This window comes from Mytilus galloprovincialis, chromosome 1, assembly GCF_965363235.1.
Source record: "Mytilus galloprovincialis chromosome 1, xbMytGall1.hap1.1, whole genome shotgun sequence".
Lineage (NCBI taxonomy): Eukaryota > Metazoa > Mollusca > Bivalvia > Mytilida > Mytilidae > Mytilus > Mytilus galloprovincialis.
This window is the reverse complement of record NC_134838.1, coordinates 124202954-124224726: the sequence shown is the minus strand read 5'-3', so window position 1 is coordinate 124224726 and position 21773 is coordinate 124202954. Positions and strand designations below refer to the sequence as shown.

General features: G+C 31.2%; 1 protein-coding gene across 1 annotated transcript; it reads right to left on the bottom strand.

Moving 5' to 3' along the window:
* Nucleotides 1–94: 94 nt before the first annotated feature.
* LOC143056977 (uncharacterized) lies at nt 95–20727 on the bottom strand. Its single transcript, XM_076230197.1, has 6 exons — nt 20561–20727; nt 9979–10033; nt 7981–9152; nt 6015–6072; nt 2004–3016; nt 95–388 (listed from the first exon to the last, which is right to left on the bottom strand). Exons 1-6 carry the CDS (start codon nt 20573–20575, stop codon nt 317–319), a joined length of 2385 nt encoding a protein of 794 aa, XP_076086312.1. The 5' UTR covers nt 20576–20727; the 3' UTR covers nt 95–316.
* Between the last annotated feature and the right edge of the window lie 1046 nt (nt 20728–21773).

The following is a 21773-nucleotide window of genomic DNA, read 5'->3' as shown; positions in this document are numbered from 1 at the left end:
TAAACACAAATCTCGCATACATACAATTATACAAATATTTGTTCATTCAACAACGACTTTGAAATTAAGAAATAATAGAATATAAATTATTTTTTGGATTGACAACGTTGAAAGCCTTCCATGCAATTTGCTTTTAGAATTTTCAAATGTGAAATAACCATAGGGATGTCAGATATGAGAAGAATCACAATTAAAGTGGTCAAAATGACGGCAGCCACAGATCCTATGCCACGTGAGCTTGGTCTGGGGTCGGCGGCAGAAATCTTTGTATTTTTATAACTAGAAAGCGTTGTTTTATCTATGGATAACTCTTTCACTAGTTGATCGACCTTTTCCTGAAGTGTTTCATTGGATTGTTTTGGACTCTTGTCACAGTTGCATTCACAGTCTATCAAAAGAAAATACATGTTAAAGACTATTAGTATTTTTAACATAATATTTTTATGTTATTTGAAATGCTTTTAATTTTATTAGACACCAAACTTACGGTTCTATGTGAATTAACGTAAAGCACAATATTCCTTTTTTTACTGTAATGAACTGCTAATTTGTCTTATTGTCTTTTTTTTTATTGAATTTTGCATTCTTACAAATTGTAGAAAATCTTTGATTTAAACTCAAACTACATAAATTCAGTTTTAAAGTTAGCTTGAGATTTGAGTAACTTGTTGTAATTCTGTTCTGATTGTTCGTGATTATTGTTTTATTTTAAGTTTTTTTTTTTATCTTTTTCTTAAAGGTTATCAATCTAATACCGTAGTACAATAATTAAATATTGTTATATAGGTCCTGACATCGATTATATTTTTGAAAATTTTCTAACAAAGTCCTATTTTGTTTAGTTATTACACAGTTGTTTCTAAACTATATGTATTGCTTTGATGAAAGAATGGAGAATGGAAACGAGGAATGTCTCAAATAATCCATGACTAGACCAAAGAGCAGAAAAAAGCACAAAGCTACCAATGGTAGTTGTATATGTATATTCGAAGAAATTAAATTTTCTTTAATGAAGAATGAACATCAAAATTAAATAAAAGTTATTTATTTACTTTTGTTTCTTGTTTGAAATTATAATGCCAATTATCCAAAATGGCATAAAACAAATATTCTAAATCATTTGAAGATTAACATTCTTGTCAAAATCATTGAGTTTTAGATGTTTCGTAAAAAAGATCTGACAGTGTCTTCAATTAAAATACAAAATAATTTGGCTACTAAAAAGAAATTTTACAGTGTTAGAAGATAACAATATAATTATTAAAATTATGGTCAGAAAAATATCAGACTAGCTACAAAATTATATGATGCTTTGATTTCTTATATTGTGATATTGTGCGTCTCATGTTAGATTAACATTAAATACCACCACATTCTCAATGTGGCTTTCATAAGTCTGTGTATTTGTTTTTCGTAAATTGTATTGCTATAAAATTAGCCCGATAGTTTTTCATTTGAGTTGCATCACATTTTTCTCCTTGAGGTATTTTGTAGATGAACATACAATATTGGCTTTTCCTTGATGTTGAAGGCCGTACTGAGTGAGACATAAATGCTTAAATTTTCTTCATTTCAACCCTGGTGGATAATTGTCACATTTGCAATCATATTAGATATCCTTATTTTTATAGTTTGTATCTGTATTGTTGTTATCAATTGCTATATTGTTATTACTAATTGCTGTATTGCTGTTATTATTTCCTGTTCCATAGAAACATCCAATAGTATCTAGGAGACCATTTCCAATTTTCGTCAAAGGGCATGCCTATTAAGAAAAATACAGTTATCTAGTCTTGTTCTATTCATTGATTAGTTACACGTGATGAATAAATGATAGATGATGTTATATATAGAACGTTTAGTAAAAAATAACAGTGTTAAGAAACACATACAAAAGAACAGTTTAATTCTCATAAAGCAAATACTATTATTCCAACAGATTAAATAAATATGAAGCATACCCTACTCCTTTAATGCTATCATGATTATCATTAAGTATTTACCAAAGTGTTAATCTTTATTGCTGCAATATGTGAAGCGACCAGTAAGGCATCCCTGTAAAACAAAATATTCCGTGTTCGAGTTATGCTTGTAAAGTTGTCGTCGATTGGTTTTTGAGGTGTTTCAGTGAGCTGTTTATTAGACGGCACTAAAGAAAATGAAATATCTCCACCAAATGATCTACAAATGAGCACCACGAGAATAGTTAAGTTTGATCTGATTTCTTGTTCTACTGGAACCAAGTCCAAGTAATCCGCGCGGGTGACATGGTAGTTAGATATATCTCCGTTTGCATCCTCGATTTCGATCTGATTATCGGTCTCTGAACTTACTACTCTATAAAAACAATCCAGATCCTTCATATCGGAAACATCTCTCAAGACATACTTATAGTCCCAGGCATTCAAAGGAATAAGTTGTTCGTAAAATACAGAAGTTGTGGAATAACCTCCGCAATATAACTGAAAAGGTTTGTTGCCTTTAATATACATCCCAGTTACATCAATTGTTGATGATTCTAACGTGAGTGTCTCATATTCGTTCAGATATATTTTTTGTTCAGATCCTACAATATTTCCATCATAGTAAACTGCCCCGAATCCAGGCTTAGGAAACACATGTATTTCAGTATTTGTGTAGACAGATACAATATAACAGGAACTCCATTGACTATTGTTTATGTCTGTAAAATTTAGATATGATACCACCATATATTCATATCCTAGAATATTTATGGGAAGTGCTAAATATCCAAACATTCCGTCTTGAAAATATCCAATAACATAAACAGATATAAGAAAGTTTGACTCAATTCTTAACAGCTTACTAGAAACACTACTTATAACGTCAACACTGTACGACGGCTCTGTGTTATTACAAAGGATGGACTGATTGGTAATTTCATCATAATATATGGAAATATTTGACAAATCTGTACATGATAAGAACAATCTTAGGGTTGCATTTGCTGGTTGTAGTACAATAAACTCTACTCCGTAACTGTCGGTTGCATTATCTGTTCAAAATAAATAAAATTGTTGTTTACACCATCAAAGGTACTGCGGTGAAACGCATGACTTACATTCTCATTTGAAAGTGATAAACTAAATACAAGCGAACATATAAAAAAAACCTATGGCCTCTTAGGGTTATCAATTAATAACTTACATACTGCATAACACGAACTTAATATTATCTGATACATATACACTAAGTGTATTCAATTGTTTGCCAAAAGTCTTCTTTGTCTTTAAGGTTTTGTACTGTGGGTTTCTTTCATAAATCATAGTTTTTCCTGGCCTCACACCGGTCTTTGTTTTTTTACTTTTTTGATTGTTCTAGTCAACCATAATACATGGCATGTTTTAAATTTGTCAAATACCAATAAACAAGGATTGCATATAAAAAAATATCTGTCTTATATAAAACGAATTTTCTTTAAAATACATAACGCATTCCTAGATTTACCTAATTCATATTCTTAATTTCAATTTAAAAATAGTAATATAACATAAAGAACGAACTCCGAGGAAAATTCAAATCGGAAAGTCCATTATCAAATGTCACAATAAAAGGTCAAACACGTCAAACTAATAAATAACAACAGTCATATTTCTGACTTGGTACAGGCAATTTCTTATGTAGAAAATGGTAGATTAAATCTGGTTTTATAGCTAGCGAAACCTCTCACTTGTATTATAGTCGCATAAAATTCCATTATATTGACACCAATGTGTGAACAAAACAAACAGACAAAATAGGTAGAAATGTAAAACAATAATAATAATAGGGGTACAGCAGTCAACATTGTGTAATTTTTTTTTTTTTTTAATTATTTCTTTATTGCGCTTATCTTTGCTGTTATGACAAATTACACGACCTACAGCAGTTAGCCGAGTATCCCTGTGAATTAATCACTGGATAACCAGGGAATTTATTCAGTGAATTCATATTTATAGATAGTTTGTTAGTTTTACAATTTATTGTTATTACATACATTTTGCAAAATATATTGTCTAATGATTACGGAAAGTGTACAGTTTTGTCCGGTTCTTTTTCTAAAGATTAAAACTTTATGATCATTGACCTAACCTTATTGTTGAAAAGCGTTATAATCTTTATCATTATAAAACATTTTTTTCAAAATATGACTACAAAGAAAAACAAAAAAGGATATAGAAACATTATCAAAAATACATAAGACATAGGTAAAACAATTTTACCATAGCACAATAACAGAATGAAGATATTGGTCAATAACGCTTTCATATAGAGTTACAAAGAAAAGTACTCAACTCTTTAGCGTTAGCATACACTATCATTGATATGGTAATATTGATAGATTAACTTTTTCAAAACTTTGAATAATAATGAAACTCATCATAGATACCAGGATTAAAATTTTGTATTTGCGCCAGACGCGTGTGTTGTCTACAAAAGGCCCATCAGTGACACTCGAATAAAAGAAGTTTTGAAAACAGTAAATTTATAATTATTTTCGACCATATCAATGATAATTTAGTGCCTACAACTGGACTGGTAATGAATTGATTGAAAAATGAGGATTTTTTACTCAATGAATAGATTATCTTAGCTTTATTTGGCAAAATCCTTCGGAAGTTTTGGTTCTCAATTCTCTTCAATTTTGTAGTCTTTTTTAGACAAACAACGCGACCGATGTATACAATTTCAATCCTGATATCTAAGATAATATATATCCATGTATACGTAGTTTATTCAATTGGTTGTTTGTAAAAAGTCTTCATTGTATGAGGTACTGTTTCTTGGTTAGTTCTTAGTATTCCTGGTCTCACAGCGCAAATATTATTTATTGCTATGTTTCATCATAAGACTTGGGACGTTTTGTATTAGACAAATACCATTAACAAAGATGGTCGCTTATAAAAAAAGATATGGGGCTTATATTAAATGACTTGTTCTCAATGCTTTTACTTTTTACTTTTTTCTAATTCCCAAATTCACCTAGTTGATATCATGAGTTGTAAATTTTCTCCTTAAAAACAGTATTAGACATTGGCTATAAACGCTTCAAAAGAGTAAAAAAGACCGTAATTAAAAAGAAGACTAGGTTTTTTTTTCGAAGCAATACACCAACGGTTTATCGGACGTGTGCCTATGCATAATTAAAATAAAACTAAAAAAGAAAAAAATAATAAAATCGTTTCTCTTTTTAACTAATGTGTCTTTCAAATACCTTTTGTAGTATTTTATAATTCTCTCCTTTTAGAGTTCATGCGATTCCCTCATTTTTAGTTTTTAACCATCGATTTGTATCTTTACTTAATGGATTATGAGATTTAAAGATCGGTTAACTAGATATGCCTTAAATGATTGAAGACTATTAGTTATATGACAGAGGACATCATGCTTTACATTTGGATCAGTATTGACGACCCCATCACGTCTCCAAAAGACAGACCACCAAACATCCGAGGAATCTGGACTATAATGTAGAGATTGCTAGGGATGATATAGTTAAGACCGTATTTAGAGCCTCAGGATATTGATTGTATAACCTACTCTATTAGTATAATTTAGATTAGTATGATAGATACTGCTTGTGATTCTAAAACCTGCTCCACAATACCCATTTAAAAGTTTTTAAAAGGCTGTTAGTCATAAAAAAATTGGGTTATTATATCCATGTAAGGTATAATATAGTCTCACTCTAACTTACCAATTGAATCAGTATTTTAGAGAATTTTTTCTGAAGCATAATCCATACTTAACACATGAATAAGGTTTATAAAGGCTGTTAGAATGAACAAAATTTACTTTACTTTTTTACTATTTGAACCAGTCTTGTATAGGTTTGCCTACTATAAACTTACCTTCTGGGTCAATACATGTAGTAGCCTGCATGCTGGGGATAATATTTCATAATTACGAATTGGATTAGTATTTTAGAGACGGCTAGGGATACAACATATACTTACAATTTGAATCAGTTATATATCATCAGTTCGGTATATCACAGTCTACCCCATACTTACCATTTGGATCAGTATTATAGAGACTGCTTGGAATACTATAATCTTCTTCTATGATAACCTATTAAAATAACCGTCAAATTGATTTTATATATTATAGAAGGGGATAATTAAGTTTCAATAGCTTCTTTTGTATGCAGCTCTTTTGTAAGAAGAAAATAATGTTTAGAAACGGAAGCTCTGTAAAATCCTATCATCTTTGAGACAGACATTCTATATAAAGGCTTTTCTGGATATTTGCTTGATACAAATTGAAAGTGCGCGGCATGGATTAATCTCTTGAGTCTTAAGTAGTAAATTTCTCAACTGATCCCCGTAATTTCTTTTTATGTAAGTTATGTTATCGCTATTTTATGCGTTTTTCCTTTGGTCTTTAAGTGTGATAATTTTTCATATCACGCTACTCGCTAGAGATGGAAAACTATCGCTAGAAACTAAGGAGGCACGTGGCGTTGCTAATGGAATTGACATGATATTGACAACATCGTCATAGGTAAAATAGCGATACACAGATTATCATTGGTCATCTCAACTCGATTGCTTTTCTCGCTTTCGCTGTACCGGCTCAAGCGAGAGAAAACAATCTCGTTGAGACTATCAACGATAATGTATAAATATAGAACAGATTACTATAATACAGAAGAAAGGATAGTAGGAATCACGAGAAATACCACACGGAACAACAGATCTACCACCTCATACTGACTTCTCGGAAAAAAAAACAAACAAAGAAAAACAACAACGATAAGTACATATAGTCTGATTTGCTATAGGCACAACTTTTTGTGAATTGTATGCGCGCTAATGAATTATAATTGTGTTTTCCTTTATTTTATAAGAATAAAATCTATTAATAACTTATAATGCTGTAATATGATTTTGATTTTGTAAACCGGTAAACAAAAAATAATGATATATTGTTAATCTATTGTGCAAATTTAATTGTAGTAGTATAATGATATGGTGATCTTTCTCCTACAAAGTTATAAGTAATTAAAGTTATTGATAAACAATGATTATCGCTTTTCTCATGATCCTGGCTCTTGTGGAACATGTTTATCTTTTGTGTCATGTTCCTGGATTTAGGGATGCTAACGCTTTCATACAGGGTGTCGGTTTTTACAATTTTCTACCCACACATTAGTGTTTTTGAACAGTGGTATACTAATGTTGCCTTTATTTATCAAAACCCCTAATATATCAAACAGAATGTCATCTATAGTGAGTCATAGATACTGTAATCCAACTTATTTTCGCGGATACTTTATTTTTTTTGTTTATCCCTTTCTAGTCCACTTTGCGGCGAATTCATTTCCCGACTTGATGAAGTTAGAAAAATAAAGATCCGAGTTTGAAATATTCGCGACGATTTATATTCGCGTTATTTTTCTACACGCGGAAGTCGGGAAAATAAATTGCTCACAAAATTAAATTGGTTTCCAGTACTTGATTTTGTTTATTAGTTGTTACTGGCTTGAAATATTGAGTAATGTATGAATAACCTATCACGTCTGGTCCATGTTTTTGTTAGTTGTTTTTCTGCTTGTATCGATCGGATGAGTTCAACACATTTTTAGTATGTTTTTATGTTGTATTATTACACCTCGGTTCCAGGTTAAGGAAGGGTTGGTGTCTTCAAGCATGTTTAACCACGATTTGTCTGTCAAAAGTCGGAAGCATGCATTTTAGTGGTTGTAATTGTTTGATGTCTTTCATATGATTTTTTCGTAATTTGTTGCGTTATGATTAAGGCCGATATTTTTCTCAATAGAATTGTTTTTATATCGTGGTCTTTTTAGCCGACTCTATGTTATGGGTTTTTCGCATTGTTAAAGGCTGATCGATTGCCTTACATTTATCACATCTACTTCATTTAAACACCAGTGGATAGTTGTCCCATTTTCATTCATACCAAATCTCCTTATTTTCTAAAACACTAGATGTACGAGGCAAATAAGCAAATACCCACATGAACTCTTTGTCCCATGGTCTGTAGTAAGTAACTGTCGCCGTCAAAAATCAGCGAATATCCATATGTTTTTCCAAGTGTGTGAATCTGGCATTTTTTATTATCTCCATATACCTCAGAAACTATGTATGTTATTCCATCAATAGATAATTGTGTGTCATTTCTAGTTAAACCGTTTGTTTGGTTTGTCAACTCCGTGCAATTAAATTCAACACTACCAGTGCCATTTTGAAACATGTAATATAGGTAAACAGAACCATTAGTAGAGTCAAGACATGTATAAGTGTTGTTCATGGGAGGATACATGTTAATGATCAAATCATCATCTGTATTGCTGACTTTACCAGAGTGAAGAACCAGTAATGGATAAGAACCTTTCACATGTAACGTGGTGCTTTGGTCAAAACGAGTAAAGATGACACTGCCAGCGTAAGGCACATTTACAGTAGCATGCCCTGACACTTTCACAAAAGTATTTTTAGTTGAGGTTATTATCATCACTTCTTCGTCTATAACTGCATTGTTCATCGATAAAACACTGTATTCCTTGTCCCATGATTCCATTGGCGCGAGCGGTAATATAGTAGTATAATTATAATTATGATAAATGACAGAAAATACGCTTACTGGTACGTCGCTCTCTATATGGGCCCCTGTAAGATCACAATTGCATGAAAACTCTACAGTTGGTGATGACGTATTGAGTACCGAATAAACACTGGCGGATGATATTTCATCTCCCTCCATTGTTCTATTGTGAGTAAAAGAATTATTTGTAAAGGTTACAGTTATATGAGCTTCATCTTGGACTTGACCAATAATAAAACTGCATCGAAAACCATCGTACGGGCAAACTACATAATAAGTTACCCCAAGCTCGTCTTTTCGGCGTGCTTGATATCTTGAACTCTGTGGTGGGGACACAAAGAACTGAATATTGACGTTAATGCATGCCTCTATATACCCTGAGGTAACATTGCTGGGAAAATTAACTGAAGTGCGGCAGCAGGTTTCATTTTGGATGCATAATTGTATCTCTTCAACTGGTGAGTTGTTGAAGCTTATGTTTAGACTAGTTATTTCTGAGTTAACTGTTAAATCATAGCTTCCCTGATTTAAGGTTGAGTCTAAAAGAGGTCGATATATGTAGTAACATGACGTGGAATAGTAACCTGTAATATAATTGTTTTTTGTTAATAAGGTGGATCACACTAAAAGTGAAAACACGGTTCTGTCATGTGTTTTATGGGCGGTTATTTGTCTGCTGGTATTTTGTTGTATTTAGTCATGTTGTTATCTGTTACTCTTCAACTTGTATATTTTTGTAGAATCTTTTTTTTTCTCTTTTTTTTTTTACTAAGTCACCTGTATCTGCCTATTTTCCAGGCGTTAAATTTCCTGGTGAATTCAATATGACCACAGTGTTTCGTAAATTAGCAAATCTTGCCAAGAATGTCTTGCATTGGGCTTTAAAGAATGATTTCAACGATTTACAAATCATTTTAAAGATTTCATTTGATTTTTGAGCATTTATTTCAAGCATCATTTAAGATTCAGTTTGAATGCACAAAGTAAATAAGAAAATGATTATTGGAAACTACTTCAATATTACAAGGAATGTTATAAACACTATTAAACTGTATGATCAATGTTAATCAGTATTAAGCCTTTTTTCTTAAACAAAGCAAAACAAAACAAATATAATAGGAAGGGCATTGCCGACTGAACACTTAGACACAGCAGGATATAAATGTCTCTTTGGTATCTTTCGTCTTTTTTTTACTAAATGTAGTTAATGGAATGGATGTTGGTATTAATTGTCTAATATTTAGTGTCATGTTCGTATTGACTTCTTTTCTCTGAATTTTATGATTGTATTAATACAATGTACACAAGTAGGTGGCTCAAATTTACATTAATCTACAGCAATAAAGTATAAAAAAATGTGTTTTTTTTCTAAACCTTTCATCAAAACATCAATTCGATAAAGTATCAAACCTTTAGCAGGAAAAATTAACGCCAATATCCATACAATATTCGAGGTTTCCATTATCTGAAAAGTAAAATGGACAGATATCATGAACAGGAAATCAAACTAACGTTTATTTATTGATATACTTCCCATAATTTATTTAACTATTGTTTGTTTTTCAAAACCTCAATTTCCATCTTGTTTAGATCATGAATTGGTGAATGGTGGATTCAATATGTCATTCATTGTGTCGATAGATCGTTAACTTCATGAAATTAACCCTTCTGGCTTAAGTAATGTTTGTTTTGAAACCAAGTATAGAAACAATGTTAAGCTATCGTTTACACTATTCACATTAACATGTTAATTACACAACCTTGCACTGCGTAACACTGATCATACTGTTCATACATTTTCATATACTAGTAAATGATCCTACATCTTCAAACAATTGGTTTCCAGAGATACTGCCATCGAAGAAAGCAAAATCATTTTATTACACTAATTTACCTATAGGCCTGCAAACAGTTCTGTTAAACTAGAAAAATCAATCTAACACATTTTTTTTAGCAAAACGTAGTTATTATTTTTTTAATTTGAAGTTCCCTCTTACATGCATAATATCTGGCACAGAATTTTTATGCACTTTTCAATAAATTTAGAATTTTTGTCCATCCATAAAAAATCGTAATACCGAACGCACGCAAGAATTTCCAAATTTACAGTAATCTAAAAAGTCGATGACAAAATAAACTATTTGTATCCATCTGATGAGTTAAGCCTTTTTCAACTGATATTTATTGTTCGTTCTTATGTTGTTCTGTAATACCGCTGTCCTAAATTAGAGGGAGGGTTTGTATCTCACTAACATGTTTAACCCCGCCAACTATTGTATGTTTGTGTCTGTCTAAAGTAAGGAGCCTGTAATTCAGTTGTTGTCGTTTGTTGCTGTGCTATATATTTTTGTTTCTTTTATCTATTATTACATGAATTAGGCCGTTAGTTTTCTTGTTTGAATTGTTTTACATTTGTGATTTCGGGGCCTTTTATAGCTGATTATACGATATGGGATTTGATCATTGTTAAAAGCCGTACAGGGACCAAACGACAAAATTATCAGTAAACCAAAAAAAATATAGACTGAGTAACACAAACCAAATCAAATACTGGGAATGATATCAGGTACTCTGGAAGGATAAGCATGTCCTGCTCCACATGGGACCATGTCGTGTAAGTACAATCTCTGTGATGATTCTAATTCGGTGACGTCACATAATATTACATATCATATAATCATCTTTGATATTAGACCGTCCATACAGCTTTCAATGTAAATTTTAGCATATTTTACATCAAAAGGGCTTTGTTAGATCAGTAGTCTAAGAAGAAATTTGAACTCAATAAAAAGTTGGGTTAAAGATAACATTCTTTAAATTATTGGTGTTAATGCATGTCAACTGCACATGCATGGTTCGACTTTTAATGTAACAACAATAAAATATTTTAAAAAAAGTATCATTAAATAATATGAAACGAGTTTCTTGAAATTTCAATGTTATCGAAATTGTTAAACTAATTATACTAAACACTAAACTTAATCTTTCATGCACGTTTTTTTATATTTATTACACATCTACAACGTATTATCAACAAATAATATTTCATTCAATTGTTGTTGATCGCAAGCAAATTTAATTTTGACTTTGCCGCCGAAGTTTACCGGATCGTGATATTTTTAAAATTAAAACAGAGCACGTGGAAAGCGCAACATATGTATAAGTGAATTGAAAGAGCCACGACATTTGATTTCATATGTTCCATGTCTCCCAATTTGGTAATAAAACTATTCCTTGACAATTGTTAAATGATTTTGTAAACAATTTGTTCCTTTAGAATCGTGTTTTACATTCTTTCATCGCGGTTTTATCCCTCGTATTTGCGCTGTGTTGTGAAGCTATAACGAGATGTCTCGTAGTTAAAGTGACTGCACACGGGGAAAATATCGACGAATAAGTGTCTGGGAAGTCAATAATTTAATATCGGAACATTTATGAAGATTTTGATAACATATAGGATTTTTTCAAAAAAAAAGCTCACGTTCACTTTTTTTAGAGTAAAACAGCCATTCAATTCAACCTTATTTTTATTTTGAAGGTTCATATTATGACTTAAAAACACAAAAAATGAAAAACATCACTAAATTTTCTTTTCAAAATGACATTTTCTATTCCATAAAACTTTCGAGTTTATTAAAAGAAAACAAATGAATGATGCCAAATATTGATTCTGATATAGGTTTCTTGAAACAAAATTGATGGTTTCACTTAATATATATTATAATAGTTTAACCTGGATATCAAGTGCCTATTATGACTAATAACGGATGCAGCCATATCTTTAGAATGTTAAAAGCTTGTTGATAATGGTTCAATATCAGAAACAAAAGCGACCAAACTGAATGTGATATGTATTTTCGTAATTTGAATTTTGATTTGAACTCAATTTGGTTTAATTTAGAAATATGCACAACTGGTGTTAAATTACAGAAGCAGATGTCGGAACAAACAGATATGTATTTCAGTTATGTTTAGTTGGAAAATCTCCTATGAAACTTTTGAAAGGTTGGTAGTTCTGTCACCCTGCTAAATTAACTTAAAAGAGGGACGAAAGATACCAGAGGGACAGTCAAACTCATAAATCGAAAATAAACTGACAACGCCATGGCTTAAAATGAAAAAGACAAACAGACAAACAATAGTACACATGACATAATATAGAAAACTAAAGAATAAACAACACGAACCCCACTAAAAACTAGGGGACGAGATAACATTTAAAAATTTGAATTGGTTAATAAAAACTTATAAAATGTTATAACTGGTAATTTAAAACACAATTCAACATGAACATCTACGAAAAGTGATATCGCATTGTCCTTAGTTTAGAGAAATTCAACACATCAATTGGAACCATAAGGCATAACTTCAAAATAATTATGGATTCCATTTCTGGACTACGCCGGAGAGTGGACTAAACGAGATGTAGGTGAACTGGACAATTTGTCGAAATAGGTAAAAACAAGCAGGTCTCTGATAAAACGTCGCATTCATAAATGTTTTTTTTAATGTGTGAATGACCGACCAAAGTTCGTTTTCAGAATTAAACATGCTGTGAAATGTTTATCATCACTTTTAGATAAGTATGTTGTTGTTTCTGTGGACAAAGCTTCAAATAGTATTGTCTTTGTATGCAAATCATACTAAAAGATTTAGGAATAAATGAGCAGTCAAGTAATCTCACTTACAAAAATATATAAGTATAGAAGGATGAGAATTTGGCGAATCATAAGACATTCATGTTTTCAATGAACATTACTTTGAACAGCAAATCGGCCGACTTACCTTGTTTGTATTGTATACTTCTAAGTTTCGCAAACATCCGTACAAACAACGATACATTGCCAGCTCATCTGCATGTGCGACAAAAGACTTGTTCAATAGATTGACAAAAATTATGACCACAGTGAAGAATGTCTTCAGAATTACTGTGAAACTGTTTACTGGCGTAGTGGTATTAACCATACGTGGATTCTAACAAATACTTATAAAGGTATTACTTTGGGAAACCATACGGCATATTTTGATAATAGTTAACAAAAAAGTAAAACATGCTTCCACGTCCATATGTATTTTTTATCTATCTGATGAGTAAAGCCTTTTTCAACTGATTTTTATAGTTTGTTCTTATGTTGTACTGTTATACCACTGTCCTGGGTTAGGGTAGGGTAGGGATCCCGCTAACATGTTTAACCCCGCCACATTATGTATGTGTGTGCCTGTCCTAAGACAGGAGCCTGTAATTCAGTGGTTGTCGTTTGTTTATGTGTTACATAAAATTGAGAAAGGAAATGGGGAATGTGTCAAAGCGCCATCTACTCGACCATAGAGCAGACAACAGCCGAAGGCCACCAATGGTTCTCAATGTAGCAGGAAACTCCCGCACCCGTAGTCGTCCTTCAGCTGGCCCCTTAAAACATATGTATACTAGTACAGTGGTTATGGACATCATACTTAACTCCGAATAATACACAAGAAATAAAAGTAAAAATCATACGAGACTAACAAAGGTCAAAGGCTTCTGACTTGGGACAGGCGCAAAATTGCGGCGGGGTTAAACATGTTGATGAGATCTCAACCCTCCCCTCTACCTCTAGCCAATGTAGGTAGTAAACGCATAACAATACGCACATTAAAATTCAGTTCAAGAGAAGTCTGAGTCCGATGTCAGACGATGTAACAAAAGAAAATACATGTATATAAAAAATGACAATAATACATAAATAACAACAGAGTACTAGCAGTTAACTGACATGCCAGCTCCAGACCTCAATTAAACTGATTGAATGATTATGTCTTCATCCTATGAATATCAGGCACAATCATTCCCGTTAGGGGTTTAGTATCATACTATCATAAAATATATGAACATAACTCGTGTCATGACAACATGTTTGTTTTTTGATCATTTTTGTTACATAAATTAGGCTGTTAGTTTTCTCGTTGGATTTTTTTTTTTTTTTTTACATTTTCTTTTCGGGGCCTTTTATAGCTGAATATGCGGTATGAGCTTTGCTCATTGTTGAAGGTCGTACGGTGACCTATAGTTGGTAATTTCTGTGCATTTTGGTCTTTTGTGGGGAGTTGTCTCATTTGCGACTATACTACATATTCTTTTTTTATATACACATTTATTTGGAGGTACACGTATTCAAAAATTGTCGGCATTCGTATGGGAACTAACTATGCACCTCTCCTTGTCGACCTCTTTTTACTTTCATATGAGTGGAGTTCTTTCAAGTACTTTCAAAGAAGTCAGATAATTTAATTCCACATTCATATAAATTGTTGGTGCTCTTTCCATTAACAACGTAACCAGTGTCTGAGCAGAAAGTTGATGTACCAGGGGTATATCAAGGAACGTCTCGTTCTTTTTCCAAAAGTTCATCGGAAAATACCAAGATTTATTTTAAAAATATACCGTATCAACTCCACAAATAATGCACGATGGTCTTGAAGTATAGATTCTAGATATTGACGTTGTTTATCATCTTAATAACGAGTTAAAGTGTTGTTTTATTTGTCTTTGTAAATTATTACTATGCCTGTTTGACTATTTTTCGAAAAATCCATTTGACGTGGTTCGGTACCTATACTTCACGTCAATGTGTTATTGTGCTCTGGTAAATTTTCGTTTTCCTGTCTTAAGTTTTTGCTAATGTGCTTTTGTTTTTATTTGTTGACATATTTGTGGTTTTTATAGTGATTAAGATTATAACACAATATTGACTGCTGCATCTCTTGTTTTTACATGTTTGTCTGTTGGGTTTTATTCGCACATCTTTGTCAATGAAATGAAATTTTCTGTGACTGTCGTACAAGTAAGAGTTTTAGATAGCCAGAAAACCAGGTTAAATCTATCATTTTCTAAATAAGAAAATGCCTTCACCAAGATTTTAATACGACAGCTGTTTTCAACTCGTTTGATGTGTTTGAGCTTTTGATTTTGCAATTAGATAACGGACTGTCCGTTTTAAATTGTCCTCGGATTTTATTTTTTTTTTTTTCACTTTTTCAATGATACCGCTTACTATCAGTCACTGAGGGCATCTGACATGATTAATAACAAACCTCAAAAAAGTATCTGTCTTTGAATTTCTAAATTAAAAAGAAAGTACTCTAGGCAAAGTTAACCTTAAATATAAATTGCTATTTCTTTTATGCCCTTTTTGGTAATATAATAGCTTGATCTGGTTTGGTTCTTATACATCCTTTGTTTTTAAATATTCGGCTGTGTGCGTTTCTAATAAAGGTTAATTCGGGAAAGCGCTTTGGACGCATGCAATCTGTAAATTGACGTTTTAATTTTTCTTCCTCGAATTAGATCTTTGATTTTAAATTAAGCAATTAACTATTTTCAGTAATTACCAAACATAACAAAAAATGCTAATAACATAAGAAGAAATTCCGATAATTCATACCAGTTCATAAGAATAAATAATTGTTCATGATGAAAACATTTTTATGCATGGAATTCACGTCGTTAAAAAATGCGAAGTATTGAAATTATCTGTTCCAGTTGAATGCCGTCACCCCAAGTTAAACTATTAAAACCAACACTCTCTTGATTTATCTGCATTTATAAGTCCTTGATTAGTTTGAATCCATATATTTTTTTATTTCGTGTGGGGTTGAGATAATTGCATTTAACAGTAATCAATAATCACCACTGGTGCACTTCCATTTCACTAGTCTATCTCACGTTTATAGTCTGTCATCCTTATTGAATTTTGGTTTAGTGACTTGAAAAGTTTTCAGTTGACTAACATATCTGACTTCAATCAAATTTGTATATCATTGCACCGACCCAAAGAATTTTTATGTTTGTCAACCATTCAGTTGATTAAACGCTGTAAAATGATTTCTTCTATGTTAATCCTCTGTATATGCGTTTTAAGATTGTTTTGAATTCCTTTTTGTTGTAATTTTAGTCCACTGCTCTCCAACAAATGCAGTTTTCTCCCTTTACACTACTTACGAAAAATCAATACTTAAAATGAGCACGTGGTGCTTAAAATAATTATGGGTATGTTGTAATTATGGTTAGCTCAGTTGAGAGTCTGGTTAATGATTGTTAATTAATTGTGAAAAAAACACCTTTTACAGTTTTTTCAGAAACTATCACACCGCTTGAAACGAAGTGAGCACACGGTTTACGAGATAAGAATTACAATTTCTAATCACATTGCAATTCATTCTTCTATTGAATATAATTTAAAAATTCTGTATAAGGTTAAAGCACACTAAAAAGACTATGTCACAGATTTTGATAATCGTTTGAAAACTAATTTGGCACTTCCAACTATAACGGATAATCGAGAAAAAAAAAATCGTTTAACTGATATGCATTTGTATTACAAGAAAACCCTTTAAAAGCACGACACATATGTTTTTTAGTTATATTCTATATTACTATGAGCTGCATTAAACATTTATAATTTGAAGAAGAACCCGAATTGAATCAATCCTGTTTAGACCAAGCATTTATGAAAGTGATGACATACAAAATTAAAATAGGATGTTAATGAAATAGTACACGGATGTTTGGGGTTTTAAAACATTCTTTTATAGTTTTTATGGTGTATGTAACAATATGAACAACTGACTTTTTCTCTAGAAAAAAGATTCCAATGATGAATTTGACAAATTTTCAGAAATATATAGGTTGTTTTTATCCCTTTACTCTTCAAAGAGGGACGAAAGATACCAAAGGGACAGTCAAACTCATAAATCTAAAACAAACTATGTTACCCGGCATAAAAGGGTCGTGAATAGCTATCTTAAATAAGACACAATTCTGCAATTCTTAAATAAGATGAATACAATCAAGAATATATATAATATTCAGTAATAACTTTTTTTAAAAAAAAAGACGACAATATTTGAATTTTGTATGCAAGATATATTCGTTTGATGTTTTCAGCTTTTGATTTTGCCATTTGATTAGGGACTTTCCAGTTTTAATTTTCATTGGAGTATTGTTTTTTTTCTTATTTTACTTCTTCCATATCAAATAAATATAGGCAACAGTAGTATATAAACTCATCATAGATACAAGGATTAAATTCACCCTGTTCAATAGTTGTCAATCAATTTAGGGAAAACAAACCAAAGTCACAATGCAAAATCGGGGGAAACGCACCAACTTTATGAGTATATCAACGGAATAACAAAAACACCGAACAGCCATTAATACAAACGGCAAAATACATAGAAACGAACTATTTGATAACAAATTTCCTTATCCTAACTTTGTTAAGAAAATTTAACGAAGAAATGGATGTTGCATGGCTACCAAAACCTTCTGCTTATATGTCAATATTAAAAAAATACATTACTTGACAAGAATACAGTACAAATAAACGAAAAAACAATCAGGACAGAGACATACTTCAATAAATAATAAAATATTACATTACAACATGTAAACCACATAATAACGACGGACACCTTCCACACACAGTACACCACAATAGAAATATGAACTGTGAGTCAACGCCATAAAAAGTGACGTCAAAGGTTAATTACCAAAAAAACAGAATTTAAAATTGGGATTTATTTCGTTATGGTGTTATGTATTTTCTCACCATTAAAATAACTATGTTACTTATGCTGTATATATTTATATATTTTTTTATAACAATGTCGGTTTTTCTTGTAAATGAAAAATGTGCAATAACAGATAAATGTGCATAAAGTTGCTTAAAACGAAACGTTATCATAATGACATTAAAATGTGATTCAAGCAAGTCTCGTATCTCAGGCTCAATAATTCTTTTACATGTGTGATGCAATTTGGTATGATTTGACAAATCAAACGAAGTCTAAATCTTTCTTAAAAACTTAAGTAAAGAAAATATAGATCAGTCATTTGAAATAACTAACTATTCAATATAAAACCCTTCACTTTTCATTAATTTTGTTCAAAACGTTGGAACATTATGATGAATAGAGGTACAGAAATATTTAAGAAAAAGGAGACAAACAGAATAAACAGATTAACCTAAACATCTTAATTAAATTTGCCTGAGGCTGTTGCAATCTTGCTTCCGAGATATTACATACCTTTCAAGAATGGAAAAAAACTGAGCGTTAACAATGGTTTTGCTGTTGTTTTCATATATGTTTGCAGGTACTGTACTATGACGATAAAATAATGTCATCAACTATTTCAATATTTAGTTATGACCTCTTTATGAATTGTTTTATTGTATTGCTTACTTATTTGAATCAACAAAATTAAGCCTGTGTTCATTCCTGTTAATAAGATATTTAACATTCATTCTAAGGAACTGCCTATAGTAATTTAAAGGTAAGGTTTTAAGAATAATGAAATGAAAATATGATAATTATCAGAACTTATATCCTATACGCGGGTATAAATCCCCTACATCATATGGTACATACATATCATAGTATGTTCAAAAGCACCTATAGTTTTTTTTCTTTTCTATGTAGAAGTCAAATAAATCTGGACAACATCATGTTCTTCCATTTTTTTGCATTTAAAAATTCTTATTTGAATTATGTTGACTAGCTCACTCCTTTTAATTCTTCTTTTCATTTTGAATTCTGGACTGATTCTGAAATTGTTGGAAACGGAAGTTTCAATTGTTTTTAAAAATGCTACTGCCAAAATACTTATGATGCATTTCAGCGTCAACAGACATAATAGATATAAGAAGATGTGAAATGAGTGTCAATGAGATAACTCTCCATCCAAATAACAATCTATAAAAGTTAACCATTATCGATCAATGTACGGCCTTAAACACTGAGATTTGGATCACACCGAACAACAAGCTATGAAGGGCCCCAAAATTACTAATGTTAAACTATTCAAACGGGAAAACCAACGGTCTAATCTATATATAAAAAAAAAAACGAGAAACGAGAAACACGTGTAAATTTCATAAACAAACAACAACTACTGTACATCAGATTCCTGACTTAGGACAGTCGCAAACATTTGCAGCAAGATTAAACGTTTTAATGATACCAAACCGTCTCCTCTTTTCTGAAACAATAGTATAACATCACAACATAGAAAAACACACGATAAAATGTCAATTGGAAGGCTTAACTCAGCAAACACGTAAATTAACACACTATGAACGAATAAATTTTATCTGCGATACCTACATGCAAATACGTAGTTAATAAAATTATTAGGGACAAACATTCAAGGCATAAAGCAAACAAACATGTCCAAACAAAGCCATGGCAAGACAAGTATATTTCAACGAGGCTTTCAAAAGTTTTGTCGGGTTCATATCTTTATGTTATTTTATATACAATTATGGGAGTAAAATCGTTTCTCCTTATTATTTCTTTTCTTCAAATTTAATATTTTCAATCTAGATTATTTTCAGGTTTAGGTTTCATCATATACAATTATGAGACTAAAACCGTTTTTCTTTCAGTATTTTGTTTTCTAATTTGATATAATTTCAATCTAGATTTTTTTAGATTTAAGCTTTATTTCATACAATTATGAAACTAAAATTGTTTCTCTTTTAGTATTTTTTTTTCAACCTTTATTTGTATTTTATTATCTATTTTTTTTGGAATAATTGTTAAACATATATTATAATTATAAATACGCCATATATAATGTTAATACTTATGCGTAATTAGAAATAACAACTAGTTAGAAACATATTGTATTCATTATTTCATTTCATTTAGGAACGACATCAAAAGTTCAATGAAGGATAAAAACTTAATTCACATAGTTTTGTCACTGACTCCCCCCTTCCCCCACCCCCTCTTAACTTCATTTGGGAAAAATTGATTGATCCATATGGATATATGTAAAAATCAATGTCGGATAACCAAATCTTGCAGTCGTTCGACCCCCCCCCCAAACTATTTGAATTAAGTTTTTTTTTTATCTTACATTGATATTTTGATGTCGTCCCTTAGATATGTAGCTGGGAAAGATATTTAACAAAATCACCTTTATCTAAATATATAAATAAAATTGTCTTACCTGTTTCATCAACATTCGATTGCTGAATGGTTATGCTCAGATCTACGTTATCGGCGTTTACGTGTTTCAATTAAGGAAGCAAACATTTTTACTGAGCAGAGATATACACGCACCATGGTATTTTTCAATTATCTTATGCGCTCAAATTTGATTAAAACCCTGCTTAATAGTCAATTACTATTTTCGGTTTGATGTTGGGCAATGATTTTCTATCGTAGAGATTTATTTTCAATCTATAATGCTCTTAATGTATTGTTTGCCGTTCATTTAGAATTTTAAAAATTACGTCAAACTTTTAACTGATGAAAGCACGTTTTATTTGAATAAGTAAAGGGAATTTTGTATACTAACTTGAGTACCTGTATTTCATTTATAAAATCCATTGTTATAAATTGTTATCTTAAATTTGAATACAGAACAATTGATTTCAACTATATATTGTTTGCAGATAATTCATGATTTATTTTTATTTGATTGACTTACAGAATTTAAGTAAAAAAACAATTTTGATATCAGAAAGAGTACTTTGTCAGACTCCATTCTGTAGTTTGAATATTAACGTATTGTTGATTTTTTCTAAATATGGGTTTATTCTTTTTTTTTTTTTGACAGATGAAGAATCAGGAAGCGGAGTTCGTCGAGCCTTACTGCTGAAACTTTGTAGTGTGTACAAACCACTGAAATTGTGCTTTTGTTGTTTTTACCTTCAAGTTAAAAATTCAATGATAAGTGTTTAGAGTCATAGAAATCGACTTAGCTTAGACAACCGTCCGACTATGAGGAAGACACAAAATTGAACTGTGACGTACTAGGTAATTTAAACTGATTGCTGAGTACGAATATTGCATAATTTCATATAAAAACTCTTGTTTGCATAATAGTCAACAGTCAATCTAATGAGGACAGAGGATCATCATGCAAATAAACGATGCTGTTCACAAAACATAAATTAATCACTTGTGTAGAAAGTATACAACACCAAAAAGAAAGAGGTTTTGACTGATAAATTAAAAAATAAAAAAATATTTCAGATATCAAATATCCTTTGCCATGAGCAGCCTGATGTAAAATGGTGGCTTTGCTCATTGTTGAAGGCAGTACGGTGACCTATAGTTGTTTATGTCTGTGTTATTTTGGTCTGTTGTGGATAGTTGTCTTATTGGCAATCATACCACATCTTCTTTTTTTTTTATCTAATTCTATTCTGGTTTTT